This window comes from Pocillopora verrucosa, chromosome 14 (assembly GCF_036669915.1).
Source record: "Pocillopora verrucosa isolate sample1 chromosome 14, ASM3666991v2, whole genome shotgun sequence".
Taxonomy (NCBI): domain Eukaryota; kingdom Metazoa; phylum Cnidaria; class Anthozoa; order Scleractinia; family Pocilloporidae; genus Pocillopora; species Pocillopora verrucosa.
Genome location: NC_089325.1, coordinates 4529070 through 4546190, shown reverse-complemented (window position 1 = coordinate 4546190; position 17121 = coordinate 4529070). Strand labels below are relative to the sequence as shown.

General features: G+C 37.7%; 2 protein-coding genes across 2 annotated transcripts; one reads left to right on the top strand and one right to left on the bottom strand.

Annotated features, from left to right (window-relative positions):
- Nucleotides 1-992: 992 nt before the first annotated feature.
- LOC131795081 (integrator complex subunit 9 homolog) lies at nucleotides 993-13406 on the bottom strand. The gene is made up of 24 exons (XM_059112650.2): nucleotides 13325-13406; nucleotides 13112-13239; nucleotides 12916-12988; nucleotides 12052-12114; nucleotides 11451-11534; nucleotides 11001-11056; nucleotides 10573-10659; nucleotides 10226-10285; nucleotides 9692-9752; nucleotides 9327-9416; nucleotides 8778-8934; nucleotides 8388-8437; nucleotides 7745-7875; nucleotides 7087-7147; nucleotides 6367-6409; nucleotides 5663-5791; nucleotides 5484-5539; nucleotides 4928-4996; nucleotides 4438-4521; nucleotides 3921-4007; nucleotides 2781-2917; nucleotides 2330-2420; nucleotides 2135-2191; nucleotides 993-1446 (listed from the first exon to the last, which is right to left on the bottom strand). The coding sequence occupies exons 1-24, from the start codon at nucleotides 13331-13333 to the stop codon at nucleotides 1327-1329; spliced, it is 1983 nt and encodes a 660-aa protein (XP_058968633.1). The 5' UTR covers nucleotides 13334-13406; the 3' UTR covers nucleotides 993-1326.
- Nucleotides 13407-13497: 91 nt separating this feature from the next.
- On the top strand, nucleotides 13498-16920 carry LOC131795132 (COMM domain-containing protein 6). The gene is made up of 8 exons (XM_059112703.2): nucleotides 13498-13605; nucleotides 13695-13753; nucleotides 13863-13928; nucleotides 14724-14791; nucleotides 15220-15331; nucleotides 15814-15864; nucleotides 16377-16529; nucleotides 16683-16920. Exons 1-8 carry the CDS (start codon nucleotides 13569-13571, stop codon nucleotides 16731-16733), a joined length of 597 nt encoding a protein of 198 aa, XP_058968686.1. The 5' UTR covers nucleotides 13498-13568; the 3' UTR covers nucleotides 16734-16920.
- The last annotated feature ends 201 nt before the right edge of the window (nucleotides 16921-17121 follow it).

The following is a 17121-nucleotide window of genomic DNA, read 5'->3' as shown; positions in this document are numbered from 1 at the left end:
CTTTGGGATTCGTTACCTACGTATGTTAGAAACGCCAAGGATATTTCTACTTTTAAATGTCTTTCAAAGAAGCAAGTTTTAAGATAGATTTAAGAATGGTAACTTTAAATTATTTCTTTTTTTTTAACATTTTTCGTTTCACGCACATGTTTTAACGAGTTTTTGTTACTCGTAGATCTAGCGTGGATAAATAAAGTATTGTCGGAAATGAGACAAAAAAATCTGCTATGTTCCAAAACTTCACGTTTTATCCGTAAAATCAACTTGATCTCCCTTTCTCTCTCACCGTTCTCGTCTCACGCTCTGGTCTCTCTCGTTTTGTTCAATCATCTGTCACTTATCGCAAAAAAATCAACCGGAAATCAATTGACGCTGAATAATCTCTTACAGTATTGTACTGTATGGTATTGACATCGGTTATACATTTTCATAAGATAACAGATAACTCGGCGAAAGTTATTCCCCTCAGTAACATCAACAGGGATAGCGGAACCGAAATTCCTGAAGCATGGATACCAACAATTAGGAAACACAACAGGAGACCGGAACGACGGCAAACCGCCTAGGGAACAATGCAACTTGGAGTCAGACCTCTCTGAAATCCAGAACTTACCGGAACAATGGAGATCGAAATCCGCCAATCGCATTAGATCGCCGTAAGACAAATCGTAACGCGTAAGCAGTCGACTCTATTACCCGATGAAGACTGGGAGTAAGCAGTCCAAGCGTCGCGATCTACATCTCAAGTGACTTCATTGTGAGACAAACGATTAAACAATTTATTATTAGTTTATAATCTCTTGGTACTGTTTGGTTATTTTGTATGTCTTAGACCTTTTACATAACTCTGTTTGTGCACATAATGGTCTAGACATTGCAGATCCTGGCAGTATGTAGATAGTTGGTTAATAAACCCAAAAAATTCACTTCTGGTTCGTCTTCTAGATCTACGAAGCCCAGGAGTAAGCATCAGAAAACGAAATGCAAAGGTCTGAGGTTCATTCTGCATCGGACCGTTAGCAGATTTTATTTCTTTGTACCACGTTCGTGACAAGACACACACCATAATCTTAGCTGACTCTACAGTTATCTAATCTTTAATGTTTGTATACGCATGCAAAACTTATGTACACTTTTCTCTTTGTACTTAAAAAAATTGATAAAACGACTTAAGACTTCGTTCTTTGCGCGCGCCTCTTCAACCCAATTGAAACTGATGCGACGTTTGCACTTTTGCAGTTCATTTGATGACGGCATGTCCGGCGTTGAACACAAAAGTTTTTTCCCTAGAGGTAACCACCAAACTTCCTGGACGTTGATACGCGTTTAAAACTGTGACACGCACTCTAGAAGCGAATCCCGGATGTCGATTCTAAGAGCCTCGTTCCCATGCGTGATAATATGCGTCCCACTACGATCCAGTTGAATCATAGCATCGTGCTGGGTCTGCAAACAAAAATAGAAAAGCTGACCTTGACTCAATAGTTATATGTAGGGAAGTCCAAAAAGTAAACTGGAATACTTACATACTTACATAAATTTCTCACCCATTGTAGGCGAAGCAACCGAGGATGAAACGCTTTACATCGATATTAATTATGAGCAAATCGTGTGCGCATGATTGTTTTCAACGTTTTTTTGGAAGGGAGGGGTTGGTGTTTGGCTTGAGCGTAGAACACAGAAAAGCTTTAAGTTAAATACTTCGGTGTTTTTTAAAGATTTCCAGCCCTGAGTGAAGCAGTAACCGCACACGTGTAAAATAACGATAATGTTTTACGTGTGTTGATTTCACCAACCAGCTACTGACACATCACTCGCCTTGGGACTTTTCTCGCAAGTAAACGCCTGTGGTGTTCAAATCAATGTATAATCATAAAGAGAGTCTGGTACATGGTTGAATGTAGATATAGAATTTCTCTTCTCGTCTTCAACTCAATATCTCACCCGCACGCTGCGCTCACTCCTGAGGTATCAAATTGAACACTCGAAGAGAAATTCCATATCCACATGCGCCCAAATAATATACTCGATTCATCGCCTAATATGCGAGCGCTCATTACATATAATCTTAATAGTATCAAGAACGCCAACTTAAACACTGGAAATGTCCTTTATTGAGTTAGCTTTCACTCACCAAGTGGAGAGTGTGTCCCCCGTGATCAGAATCCACGTTAACGTCCTCAATACCACGCTGAGAAGACAAAAACGGCAAAAAGTGAGCAAGATTTGGGCGCTGAGAAAGTAGGAATAAAACATCTCTAATAAAAATATTTCTCCGTATTGATGAGTTTCGGCAGCTATGCGAGGCAGCCTTGTAATAACACTTCACCTTCGCTAAAGACTTTACGAGATCTTCCACGAGTACGCTCCCCCATAAATGACAGGACTTCTGGCCTGTTTTAGATTCCGCCTTTGAATCCCTGTATGAAGAAAAAAGAATTTCACATTAAGACAAAAAAGACTTAAATTCCAGAAAAAAAAAGTATTGCGAGAGAAATATTCGTCAGAGCAACATACACTCCATTTTTAAAGACACTTAAAATTGGTCCTAACTATAAAATTAACCCTTCGACCTCTAGAAGTGACCAGCATCTAATTTCTCCTTACAATATCACCTCTGCATCACACATTATATCCTGAGAATAAAGGAAATGATCACCAGCTACAGAAGCTCTTGATTGTTAAACAAATTCTCCTTGTCGGCTTCTCAAGAAATGTATGAAGAACAGTAAGGAGAATTTGAATACTGATGTTAGGGTGTAGAGGTTTAAGCGACTTACTTTGTCTTGTTAAATCCGTCGCCCGTCAGATCTAACGGTTCAAGAGTGTATCTGTTGTCCTTCGATACCAAGGTTCCCGTAACAGTGGTTACTGCGATACCAGGTCTCACTTCCTGAGGGTGAAGCCCGCTGGCCAACTGAAAAAGGAAAGCAAATCAGAATGTATCCACATGTTTTGACTGACTTGTTTGGTAAATATCATCAATAAACGTAGCTTTAAAGACGCCTCTCTTCACAGAGAAATCAGCCAATTGAGAGCCAAGGAAACCTAACAGTCCACTGGTGTGTGTGTGTGTGTGTGTGTGTGTTTAAGAGGGCGTGCAAGAAAAAAAGCAATGAGCCGGCAATCCTATCGTAGGAAAGTTGCAACACTTCTGGTCGATTTATGTTACAACAGTTACTATTTACTTACAATCGAAGACTAGTGTCTAAAATCAGACCCTACTGTCTAAAATCAGGCCCTACTGTCTAAAATCAGGCCATACTGTCTAAAATCAGGCCCTACTGTCTAAAATCAGGCCCTACTGTCTAAAATCAGGCCATACTGTCTACAATCAGAAACTAGAATCCGAAATCAGACACTTGTGTCTAAAATAGGACACTAGTGTTCAAAATTGGACACTAGTGCCTAAAATCGGACACTAATGTCTTAAAGCAGACACTAGTGTCTTAATCGGACACTAATATCCAAAATTGGCCGATTGTGTCTAAAATTGGACACTTCGGTGTAAAATTGGACACTATAGTCAAAACTCGGACACTTGTGTCCAAAATCGGACACTACTGTCTAAACACAGACACAAGTGTCTAAAACTGGAAATAATGCTAAAATCAGACACTAGTGTCCAAAATCGGACACTGGTCTAGGCTCTGGTGACCATTCAAGTTAGAAATTAAGTAAGGATGGCGGCATTGTGTTGTTTCATCGAGTGTTTAATGCGATCAGTACAAGCGAACCCCGCTTGGCTTCGGGTGAGCGCAAAAAGACTGCGCTTCGAAGGCCAACCTTACTTTGCACACCTATTCTCTGGCCTCGCGAAAGCTTCGTAAATTCTTAACTATGAAAAGCAGCACTTGACATCAAACGCCGGCGAAGCATTCTTTGCGTAGATTGTCTCTACCTTAAAGACCCAAACTAACCTCGTTCGATAAGACAACTTTCTCAAACTCTCTTTTCACCGACAGCGATAGAACATCCAAATGGCTAAACGTCGAGATCTTGCACTCCTAAAAAAGGCAAAATAAAAAATCGTAAATCAAATTTGCTCTCAAAGGCATTCCAAGGGACAATCGTTCTCCAGTGACACATGCAACACGCGAGGTTCATATAACATTATTGCCGCAACGCCAGACACCTGAAGTCTAAATAAAACTTGAGAGCAGCTTAGCTTGCGTTGCTGGCAGTTTTACTCGCGCTATGAATCGTAGGCTGCGATGGTCTGGAAAGGAAACTGTCCAACATTTTCATAGATCGATTTTCAACCTGCGTCGAAAAACCGCTTGCTAAGCATGCTAAAAGTAGTTAACATAGGAGTAAGGCCTTTCGGGTGGTTCAGTCTAGAAAATCGCTCCTCTCTTGTTCACAAGTGATTGCTCGTGCAAGGACGTCTTCTGATCATTGCCCGCGATGAACATCTGTTAGAGCAAAATCGTTTACCGTATCTTGAATGGTTAAGTCTGTTCTGTGCGGCAGTAAATCCGGTGCTCTGGTGTATGTGTCCGGTATAGCAAGCTGACCAGGCTGAAATAAAAACGAACAAAAAGTAATAATGATACCGTATCTTTCTCTAAATATCACATTCGAAAATTTAAAATAGTTAGGACTGAAGAGTAAAAGTAAAGAGATAATTATCACAATTGACCCCATTACAACCTTTAAAAAGCTGTAAGGGAGCTAATAAAAACGAGGTTTAAGAAATGAGGAGTTCAGAAAAATAAAAGAAGGAAATAACCCGAAAAGGTAACAAAAACATAACCGTTTTAACGAGAGGTGGGATTTGTGGAGGATGCAAGTAACCGGAGAAATTTTCAATTCGCCGCCTAAGCTACGTGACTTTAAGTACAAGAGAGCAATCTTCCGCGAAGGAAAAAGTTTCACTGTTCCACTCAAAACTCTCTATAACTGTCATCGATGTATAAGTACTGACCTGAAGTTCACGAATAAGTTTGTTAGCTTGTGTAAAATTAAGTCTTGGATCAATCGGACAGTAACAAGCCTACAAAAGGAAACATGAACAATAACCCAAATTGAAATTTAATGTGTGTTTGTGCGGAAAAATACAACTTAATTACTTTTGTTTGCAGCTTTTAGTCTGAAGTTATCGAGGTACATAGAACAATTCCCTAGCTCCTGAAAGAGTGGACGAGGGCGCTCGAAGCACAAGCAAGAAGGTCGACCTTACCTCCTCTCCCTTCCGAAGATTTTTTCGCCCGTCCTCTCAATTGATTCGTTAATTTATTTGTTTAATTACATTTAACACGATTAACCCTTTACTCCCTCACATCAGTATGCATATTCTCCATAATACTCCCTAGACATTTCCAAGAGTTCGGACAAGAAGAATTTGTTCAACAATCAAGAGCTTCTTTAGTAGGTGATCATCTCCTTTATTCTCATGACCTTAATGTTTGATTCAGGGGGGATGTTGTAAGGAGAAATTAGATGTTAGTCACTCTTAGGGGTTAAAGGGTTAACACACCTACCTTCATTGCTAGAGGTTGATATGGAGCAAGAGCCTCGAGGTATGGAAACTCTGGCTCTAAAAGGAAGACATTGAATTTGACTCGTCAAACTGAAACAAAATTATATAGAAAACGGCATATGGTTTTCTAAACAAAGCGGTTTCTAAAGGGAGTGTCATAATCAAGGACACTTTTCTTACCAGTGAATATAACAGTGTTTCCATTTGATTTTCCCCAAAGTTCCATGAAGTGCACTACATCTCCATATCTTAACGATGGATGTCCAGTAAATACGACACAGGGCGTCTTGAAACAACTGCTCAATCCATCTGCAAAAATCACTCTTTATGAAACTGGCGATGTTCACAGGCTTAGTCACCGCAATATAATGACACGTTTACGTGCAACGAATGGCTTATGCATCGATCAATTCGAAGCTTTGACACGCCCCCTCCCGCCCCCCGGGTCACCCACGGGCGGTGGGGGATATAAGATTTTAAATGTAAGGAGTCTCCTTTCTAATGGCTTAGAAAGACAATTTCACATCGTAAAGGAATGATGCATAGAAGCGAAAAACCCAAAAGCAACACCAAAAACTAATACGTGACTTTGCAAAATTCTACAACATTCGGTGATCACACAAAGAACCGTTCAATATTGGGTGGGGTAGCTGAATGCAATGTAATTATCATACCAATGTAATTGGGCTCTGGTGAGGAAGGAAGAACTCTAAAACTTTCAAGGATTAATTAAAACAGTTGCAGTTGTATCGGCTGCTCACTGGTTTAAAATGGTCTGCTCGAGTTCGAGGTCATTATCGGCAACAATACTCAGTTTATAGCACTTCACTCAAAGATGATAATTTACTGTAAAACGGGAGAAGTCAAGATGTACGCTATCTTACCATGGATGCTGGGAAAGTGTTTCAGACGGTTTGCTTTTACAAGCTGTTAAAAAAAAATAGAAAATGGCTTAAAAGGTGGTAAGAATATCAGTGCCACACTTAGCTGTACCTCGTGTGCCACTTTTTCGATTTTTGTTCTTCCCCATTTTTTACGTCATCTGTTATCTTTTCCGGACGGACGCATAGCAAATTGGAATTTATTTGTTCAATTGACACAAATACGTTTTCAACTGGGTATTGAAGGTAATCCGCAAATACTTCGGTTTTGTTTGACTTCCATTTTGACTGGTCCAAAAAGATTCGCGCCACTTTTTCAACCAATCAAACCCAGAACTAAAACCAATCTCTTACGTTTTCCCGCGCTTGAAGCTTTTTGCGTTTCTTTAATTTGGATTCTCACTGGCTCCTCGTGATATTTTTCGTACACCTGATTGGCTGCTGTGATATCGTAAGTTTTGTTTTTTCGACGCTCGAAAAGCGCTCAATCAGCAAGGCGATGTGGTTAGGGTGTCACGCCATCCTCGGAGACCCAGGAATTGTTAGTCGATTTCAATTCAGGGCGGGAGAGCCCGACTTGAAATCGACTCACAGCCCCTGGATCTCCGAGGATGGCGTGACACCAAACCCTCGAGACGATCCAAAAGGGAAGTCTTTCGTAGATAGCCGGTAGATCTGGAGGGTTAAAATTTGTAAAACAAGAGCAAGGCTCTGTACATGTACCTCAGCATGTGGAAATGGTGGCTCTGGTAGATAAACTTTGCTTTGCTTACTCTGACAAAGCCTTAAAAAAGAGAAGATATTGGTCAATGCCTTCCACAGAGATACAAGAATACAATAGGAGGACTTCATTTTCTCTCTGACGAAGGGGTGATGCTTTAAATGTTTACTTAAGACCTCTCCCCCGTAGGCCGATTCAAATTAACAACTCAATTGATAAAACCAAATTATTTTGTAATACCTTTCACCGATGCAGCAACACAATTTCTTTACAAAATCCCCCCTTAATTTTTACACCTTAACATCAGTATCCATATTCTCCCAAGCCTTCTCTATACATTTCCTTTGGTACTGACAAGGAGAATTTGTTTAACAAGGTTCTTCATGTTGGAGATCATTTCCTTAATTCTCTAAAATCTCAATGAATGATTTTGCACTATTTCTGTAAAGATCAATTTAGATGCCCGTCACTAAAAGGGATAAAAGGATATATACAATAAGAAATACTTGTTTGGTTGTATCTTATTACTGTCAACAATATTTCAGAGCTCCTTCCTTTCTTGAGTCCTCTTTCAATGCTGATCACCTCAGGGAAACAATACAACTAATTTTTCCAAAGGGAGAGAACGAATGCAAAGTTGAGTCAATTCTTTTCACTTACCACTCTGCAAAAATATTAGAGTAAGCTAAAGAACTATCTGCAACAGGAGAGATGAAGTAGATTGGAATGGCTGAAAGATTGGCACCATCCATATATGAGTACAAACACTCAAAAAGATCATACAGTACACCCTGTGATTTAAAAAAAAAAAGAATTAGTTGGCATGAGGTAATTGAAAGGAAGCTGGAGAATGTGCCATGAAGACATGGAAAGTGGTGTTTCAATAAATTTTCCCATAAGCTGCAATTGCTGCTGCAATAGGTGGCTATGCCATAAGGTGAAACTCAAACATGAGACTTTGCTGACAAGCTAAACAAGCTAAGGTGATGAAGGATCTTATAAGTGAAAGATTGCTTTTATTTAAACCTCTGATGGAGGAGGAAGTTTGGAATGGAAGATAAAGAGGCTGGGTAAGGAAGACAATTAAGGCGTTGCCTTTTTATCCATTCTCTGATTTCAAATACTTAAACTCATAGTTCAAGGAAACAATTATTTCTCCGCAAGCATTTTTGTACATTTCTATATCATTTTGCATTCTTGCCTGTGCTCATTGAGCTTAACACTATTTTGATATTCTGCAGGTGTAATTAATGAATGTTGGTCGATATGTCAAACAATGTATTAGCCTTATCAAACAACTTACAGAGGGGCAGCAAGGCACAAGAACATTTCCTCCATTTCGTAAAGTGGTAGCTGTAGAATAAGAAGAAAACAAACAATTATAAATCGTATCACTACACCATGCTTCTCTTAACCCTTTACACCCTAACATCAGTATGCATATTCTCCATACTGTTCTCTATACATTTCCTAAGGTGCTGACAAGGAGAATTTGTCAAGCAATCAAGAGCTTCTTAAGTTGGTGATCATTAACTTTATTCTCATGACCTTAATGTGTGATTCAGAGGAGAAATTGTAAGGAGAAATTAAATGTTGGTCACTCTTAGGGGTCAAAGGGTAATACAGCCTAGATTGCATAAGATATTTGACTTTGAAACACCTTAACTGTACATTCCCATGTTGTTGTATTTACCTAGGTGAGTGCAGAATTCCCCCAGCATGGCATCAGGGTTTGCAGTGGGAGCTTGTGTGATGCCAGTCATAATTAAGGCATCACTGTTCTTCAGCATGGACTGGTCCATTGGAAGAGGATGAGTGGTGAATGTCGATGAACAAGAAATATAACTGACCTGTTATAAAAAAATATCTTGTGTTGATTAAAAGTTAAGTTTTTTTTCATATAGTACTGCACATGTGTTATAGGAGGGAAAATGAGTTAAACATATACATAATGTCATAAAAATAGTTTGTTTTGTTTTGTTTTGTTTTTCAATTTTTTTTTCTGTACAATAACATTACTTCTTTAATAAAAGGGAAAACCAGCCAAAAGAATGAAAAAGGTAGAAACATTATAAACTATAATAAACTTAAAACACCAGCTTAAATTTGATACACACTGTAAATGTAAGTTGGTTTTGTACACCAGTGCTTCAATTCAAGTTATAAAAAAAGTATTAGTAATACTAAGCTTCCCAATATTGTGTTACAATAACAAATCAAAACTTAACTTCATTTAACAAACCTTTTCATAGTCAGATTCTATGACCCAGTTACAGCTTCCCAAACAATATCCAGAACTGAGGGGAGTGAGCTTTAGAATACCAAACAGATCCTACATTGAAAAGGGTTGAGATTTGAAAGCAGTCCTTAGTTTAAAACTATTCAAATCAGTTTGATTAGACATTCATTTGTTAGGAATTCATTGTCATCAACGGAAACAATGAAAAGTGAAATTCAAACTGGTTTAAGATTGAAAACCAAATCAAGAGAAATTGTAAGCACAACATTTTGATATTAGCAATGTAATCCTGCTCTCTTTGGATGGAAGTGACAAGGAGTTAAAGTTGTGAAATATAATACATTTCAGCCTTTTCTAACAATACTTACAATTCTCTCTGAATATCCAACATTCTGAATCTTTGATACTGAAGCCTTTACATCTTTTTTGCTGTCATAAGGAATGTGCCAAAGGAAAGAAATCATTTTGCAGGAGAGAACAGTTATTTCAAATGACAAAAGTTACAAAGATGATTTTGAGCAGTGATTTTGTTTCAAATTCATACGTATAGGCCTCCCTGCATTCCTTAGGATATTTCATGAGCCTGGATCACAAACTGTTCTGAAATGGGTATTTCTGAGGCACATTCACAGAATTTCATATTTGGTTCAAAAACTTGTCCATGCAACAAACTAAATTTCATCTTTTTGCAAGCCTCAATTGAGGATATACCAAGAATTTGGTGGCTCTCAATGCTTTTGGGGCTGATATGATCTACATGTAAATCTTACCTGAAGGGATTGATCAATTTTTAAATTTTTTTTATCAAGTTAGAATACAATACACTAAAACAAGCTCTCAACTAGAATATCATTTATAAATCACCTTTCAATAACTTCAGTTGTTGTAATTTCAAGATTCACCTGTAAAGTACTTTCCATGACTTTGTCCCCTTTAAGTCACACAGAGGAGGAGGAAGACATCTGAAACAACAAAATATTAAATGAAAAAAAAAAGAAAAAGAAAAAGAAAAAAAAATTAAAGGAACTGCTAAAGTGCCAGCCCCAAAAGTATTGTGACCTTGTTGACTCAGTCTTCACTTACTTTGGTAGACCATTACGGGATCTTAAAGGAGATGTGGTAGCCTAACAGAAACGTGCTGAAAATCCTGCTCAAAAGGTCCATTTTAAGACCTGACTAAGTCATTGTGTTGTGTTGACTCATTGCGTTGTTTTGAGAACCTGGGAACATAAAAATAACGAAAACAAACCTTAAAACTTCATTGTCCTTCCACATGTTTCCTTTGCTCACTTTTGGAACTCGCTCTGCATACACCACCATCTCTAACATTAGTTCTCTGCAGATAAAATTCCTCAATAAAATAACATGCTTACACATTTTAACTTAGATTCTCACAATCAAGGACATAAGCAAGAAACAAGGTCTCAGACTTTTAAAGGACACTTAATAAATTACCTGTCTGTACATCACACAGGGTAATTAAGTATTGTCAACTGAGCTGATAATGTAAATTGGCCACTGCAAAGAGTTAAAAAGCTGATGCTTCAAGCATTAGCCTTTCAACAGAGCGATTTATAGTACTTAATTACCCTGTTATACTTTCCCACCAATGCAACACCAGAGTTTCTTTAGAAACTAACCCTCTTTGTACACCACACAGATCAGCACAATTCTTACCTTCCAATCTGAACTGTTGGTTCAGTGGCATAGATTTTTCCTTTGAATCCTGAATGCTAAGGAAAAGTGAAAGAAAAGTCACAACAAAAACATCTACCATGCATCGCCATTCACATTGTCACTGCGCAGAAGCATTACATATTGACATCATATCAACCTCCCTTTCCTAGAAGTATATGAGAAGTCCATCATCAAGAGCCTAATTAAACAGCCAGCCTGCCACTGGACTCGTACAGTTTAGTGGTGAAGTACCCAAGGTACTAATCAGAAGGTTGTATGTTAGACTCCTATTTGGAACACTCCTTGAAGTTCCTTTTCTCCAAGTATGCCTGTTTTGTTCACTAAATAACATCACCTTTCGCTTACACATTGATAATTTGCTGAAATGTTTGTTAGGAATGATCCAAATTATCCATGGACTGACCTGCGACATTATCAATTACAACTTACCTCTGTTATGAAAGGTAATGCCAACATGAAATGGTAATTAGATATAAGAATGATATCAATGGTGGAAATATCCAGCAGACAATCCTATCAAATTAAAGTAAATAATCACCAACAAAAGTTAATATCCTAATTAAGCCAAACAAAAATTAAAGTTAACAAAGACTGTCAAGCTCGAGATATCTCCATGGCAATCTTTCCTTCTGTTTTTCAAAAGATGCATTACTTGCTTTGACAACAAATTGCTTCCTCTTCTTCTTTGGGTTAACTCCTTCAATGAACCCTTTGCACCCTAACATGGGTATTTATATTCTCCACACTGTTTTATATACATTTCATATGGTGCTGACATGGAGAATTAATTCCCCTATCACAAGTTTCTCTAGTAAGCCATTATTTCCTCTAATCTCATAACCTTAATGTTTGATTCAGCAAGGACACTGTAAAAAAATGTTAGATGCCAATCACTCTTAGAGGTTACAGGAGTTTAAAATAAGAGATTTTCTTTCTCCAATTCAAGAATGTTATATTTTTACCATACTTACTGAGCGCTTCATGAGATTTTAAAAAGCAAAGTGTTGCATTTCAATATCATCTGAATTACCTCTGGAGGGCAAATTTCTGGTTCCTCATCTATGAATACTTTCCCACCAATTTCCTTTAAGTTCTGAGGAGTATTGAATTGAGCAGTGTCAGGTACATAGACATGTTAATTCCTTAACATTCTACCATCAGTATGCATTTTCTCCATACTTTTTCTAAGTTGCTTACATGGAGAACTTGTTTAACAATTGAGAGCTTCTTTATTTGGTGATCATTTCCCTTATTCACATAACCTTAATGTGTGATTCAGGGGTAATATTATATGATAAAATCGAATGCTTATCCCTCTTTCAGGCCAAAGGGCTAAACAACAGCATAACAGACAGTATGGAATGATATAAGGAATTATGGAAAATATGGGATCATATATGCCAACTCTCGCAGATTATTCCAAAGTCTCCTGGATACAGAGTCAATCTCTGGCCCTCCTGTACAGATGACCAAAATTCCTGGATAAAAGGAAGTTTGGATCAGTTGCCCACAAAAAACTAAGCTCCATATGTTCAAAAATTTCAAAATCATCCGACTTCTTATGCTTGTATTTCGTTTCTGGCTTCATTTTCTTGTGTGATGTATGTTGTTCATTCCAAACAGAAAGAAGAAAGTTTCTTGTTTGTTACTCCTATATAGGGGAGAGTCTGATTAGATGAGTATTCAACCAATTGAAGTCACTGACAGATAGATCCACATTTTTCCTGCAAAATTACCTGGAGGGGGGGGGGAGTAGGGGGTCTAAATCAAAAGAGACATTTTCGCGGGGGGGCCGCATTGACGAATTCGGTCGGGAGGGGTGCTGGTCTGAAAAAAAATCTCCAGATTTTAGATCTCCATCTCTGGGAATGAAGTCATATCATAAACAACTTACATTCTGGGCAGAAAATCCCTCAATATCCTGGAGTTCCCTGGTTGTCCATGGTTTTAGCTGACTTGTTCTTTCACTATTTACATAAATATTACAAGGAAAAAATGTTACTCGCACACCTTCAGGTTTACTGAAAACCATGAATTCTTAATTGAAATTGTGGTTGTAATTGTAAGTATCTCAAAATCGATACACTCACTTGTTCACTAATGAAAGAGGCATAAAGTGCTGCAGAGTTGACACATCTAAAGAACAGTCCAACATTATACTTGCTCCTTTGAACTGAAGTACGAGACATGGCGCCGAGCTGGTTCTTCCTAGGGAATACTGTAAAAGAGAATGAAACAACCCCAAAATTAAGAAGAAAGCATAATTGTAATAAAATGAATCAGAAACACCTCCCTATCCTTACCAGCTTCATAGTTTATTTTGATTTTCCCAAAAGATTCCTAAGTTCATCCTAGTCCTGATTGAGCCGCCATTTTGAATTATTAGAGTTAACCGCTGGACAAATACCCAGTCCTCCAAAAAAATACTCATCGCTAAAGTTCACCTTTTCCAGATAAAATTCATGTCGCATAAACAACCAAATATCTCTGCAGGAGCAACTGCTGTTCATATGAAGGAAGAATTCTGCGCCTCTGAGGCCAGAGGAAATGAAGATGTCTCAAGTGTTCGTGGATTTACCTCAAGGTTGTTTCATGTCTTTCTCTCGATTGTTGAGAAGTATTTTCAACTCGTATTGAATTTTAACCTCTTTCTTTTTGTTGGTTGATTGCTAGGTTTTAACTCTGCAGTGGAGGCACTTAATTCTGTACCACAAGACATCCTTGTTGAAATGGTATATGAATCATAACCTTATAATTACTTGCAAATATTGCAGAACGATGCCAGTATCACATGTTTGAGCTCCACTGTGATTTATTTTTATGTGCTCTTTTGTGTTGTAGTGCCAGGATGTAGCAGCATTTCTTCAGTACAGAGTTGCACTTCTTCCTGAGGAACATTATCAAAAGGTACTGAAGATTTTTGCACAACTTAAGTTTATCACGAATCAAAGGATAGATTACTTGTAACATTTATCAAGTGAAGTAGATCTTTCAGTGCTGTGTAATAGCCAGGACCCCATTAAATAAGAATCTTTGCGAGAGACATAATGCATTTGCCAAATGACGTAAGAAAAGGACTAAACACAGGCCAAACGCGTGGAAATTGGTCATTAATTAGTTAAACCACCCGAAACCAATTGACAGGTTACCAGTGAAACATACTGCACAACAGGTAGACAGCTTTTCATTACTACTCTCTCCAATGTTTAGATCGAATCCTATGGTCATTTTTTGTTCTTAGCTTCTTACTGGTTGTTCCTAGTTGTCTATGGTAACTGATTTCCAGGACACCTTTCTTTCTCAGTCTTTCTCAGCAGAATTCCCTTATGTCCTCAATAGGGACACAAGCACTATGGGTAATTCTCTTTCGCAAGGACAGGCTCTTATTGTAATGAAAGGTTACATAAATGGAAACATGCATGTGTAACAAGATCTTGCTTAGGATCCTGAATATACAGCACACAATTCTTACTAATGGTTGAACTGAACCACTTCTTTTTGTTTTGTTTTTTTTGTCATCATTCTTTGAGGATATGTCATTTATCTTTTTTCCACTGATGACAAATTTTCAGGGCCTCCAAAGGAATTTTAGTTTTGTTGATTTTCACCTTATCACAGCAATGTTGTTTTTTTTTTATTTAAAAAAGAGTGATCAATATCCAAAAAATTTACTTGTACCTGTTATGGATTTTCTTCTTGAAGTGTCTTAAGGATGCTGGAATATCATATGATGCCAAGCTGTTACTCAATGCCATTAGCTATGTATTCAGGTAAATGCTTATTTCTAATAGTTAGCACACTTTCTAAAATATTCTAGCGGTAAGTAAAATATTATTCTGCACTTAAGCCAGGTGGTCTATTTAATCAGAGCTTATCACAGTTTCCGCTGCATGAGGTAGGGTAGCTAGGAGTGTTACCCCTCCCCCCTGGATGGGATACTAGTCTATTGCAAGTTAAACCCCCAGGATTTCATCAGGCTTCCCTGATAGTTTGCTAGTATCTGTGTATCTCCTTGGTGGAGAGAAGCATTGTGAAAGTGGAATCTTGCCCAAGAACACAACACAGTGACCTGTTCAGGGCTTGAACCAGGACTTGTCAACCTGAAGTCGGGGCGTTAACTGCTAGGCAGTTGAGTCCCCCATAATTTACCACTTTATAAATTGCAGATAAGATTCAATCTGTTGTTATTTTTCAACAGGTCAGCTGCTAAGGCCAAGTTACCTTCTGAGAAACTAATTGCAGAACTGAAATCATCTTTATGCTGGAAGGAGAATACTCTTTCAGTTCTTAAACATGTTTGGAATGAACAGGTAATATGCTGCTTTTCTTAAGTTTCTCTGAGCATTTCTTTAGTTATCTAGTTCAGTGGAATATTAATATTTTTGGATTGTTTTAAAGTTTGTGCAGACTTTTGTAAGTGTTTGTTTTTGAGTCAGTTAGTCATGTTAATGTAAGAATATTATTGTCATGTAAAGTTCAAGGTGAACTGTCGCAAAATCTGGAAGACGTCATTAGTTTCTTCTGAAATGCAATAAGTGTTTTGTTGCCAGTTGAGATCTTTCTAAGGTTGCTGAATTTAGATAAATTATTTTGGCCAAAACATTTCTTTAACATTATCTATGGTGAATTTTTGATTTTAGAGCCCACCCTTGGCAACTGCTTTTCCATTACAGCTAAATGATTTGATAATCTTGAGTCTGGAAACTGAAAATAATGATTCATTTGAATTTGATTTTAATTTTGTATCTCAGTTTATATGTGTTCAAACTCCTGTCTGCAATCTCTCTTTCAGGGAAAGATTTTAAGCAGCTCAGACTTAACACAAACCCTGAATGTTGGACAGGTATCAAAAAAATGGTGTCAAAATAATTGATTTAGATGAATACACTTGAAAGCTATTTTGAGAGATCAGCACAATACAATGCCAGGACTGCTCAAGTTCTTTCTTTCCAAGAATGCTACTGACAGTAATTTTAGGTTCAAGGTGTAATCAGTGATTTTTAGTTTGGGTGCCATAGAGGGAAGGGGGAAATAAGGTCAGAAACGTAGGAAATATTTGTTCAGGAAGTTGCATGTCTTCTCATCAAAACCTGGCAATGCCTCTTTCCTTTTTTGAAACCTAATGCTCACAATTTCCTTTTGACACAATTAATGATAGTGCTGAAACATTACTTTAGTGATGAAAAAGATAGCTGTTTGGTGTCACAGAATGCCAATTGTTGGGTTTCTTGAGACTCTGAACGTTGTATGCATTTATTGATTCAACCAATATGCATAAGATTCTAAGCGTTTGCTTTTTTTTTGTTCTCTTAATGTTGAATGCAATTAATGATACAATATAATTGATCTCTCTAGTTACTTGACATGAAATGGAAGCTTTCTGTTGGAGTTAGTTCTAGCTCTTGTCGCAGTCTGAATTCTCCCTACATCACAGCTTTGGTAACAGTGACAGATCCCTCTGGGGCAATCACTTCAAAGTCCTTTGAAATGACCATTGGCGAATTTAAGGTGAGTTTCTGCAAAAGTGAGAAGTTTCAAATGTCTTGATGTGTGCAACTCCTACAGCAATTTTGGTAGCAGTCATATCACGGACGGTTTTTCTAAAAACAGTGGTCCGACTTATAAACAAGCAACAATTCTTCTTTCTTTTTTTCCTGCCAGAAATTTGCCAGTCAAATGAGGGAGATTGCATCAGTTCTGGAGACGGTCTAACGGAGGAGTTGTAAGAGAAACATTCGTTTTGTGGAAATTGTCAGATGTGTAAAATACGATTGGAAAAAAAAAAAACTCTGTAGGACAAAACCAACTGAACAAGTGTAAAATACGTTTTATAGCAATGATTTTGTAAGAAAAATGCGCCTTCAAAATATCAATGAATTTCAAGACGTTTGAGTTTGAACCCTCGTTTTATTGGTTCATCATTTACGAGTGTAAAGGTTATAAAAACTTACAACTGTAATACACATTTTAAAGATATGATTCAGCAAGAAAACCATGCCTTCAAAATATTTATACGCTACAATATGTTTTGAATTTAAGAAGTCTTGTTTTATACATGAACCTCTCCTATTTTGGGCCAGAGGTTGAACTTCTTCAAAAT

Bases quoted from the DNA above. Each gene is read 5' to 3' on its own strand.
- LOC131795081 (XM_059112650.2), bottom strand. The intron at 11,535-12,051 runs GTAATTCAGATG...TTAATTTGATAG, and splicing joins CAGAAATTTGCCCTCCAGAG to GATTGTCTGCTGGATATTTC. The intron at 2,421-2,780 runs GTAAGTCGCTTA...TTCTTCATACAG, and splicing joins GACGGATTTAACAAGACAAA to GGATTCAAAGGCGGAATCTA.
- LOC131795132 (XM_059112703.2), top strand. From the start codon at position 13,569: ATGAAGATGTCTCAAGTGTTCGTGGATTTACCTCAAG. The intron at 15,332-15,813 runs GTAATATGCTGC...TCTCTCTTTCAG, and splicing joins AACATGTTTGGAATGAACAG to GGAAAGATTTTAAGCAGCTC. The intron at 16,530-16,682 runs GTGAGTTTCTGC...TTTTCCTGCCAG, and splicing joins TGACCATTGGCGAATTTAAG to AAATTTGCCAGTCAAATGAG.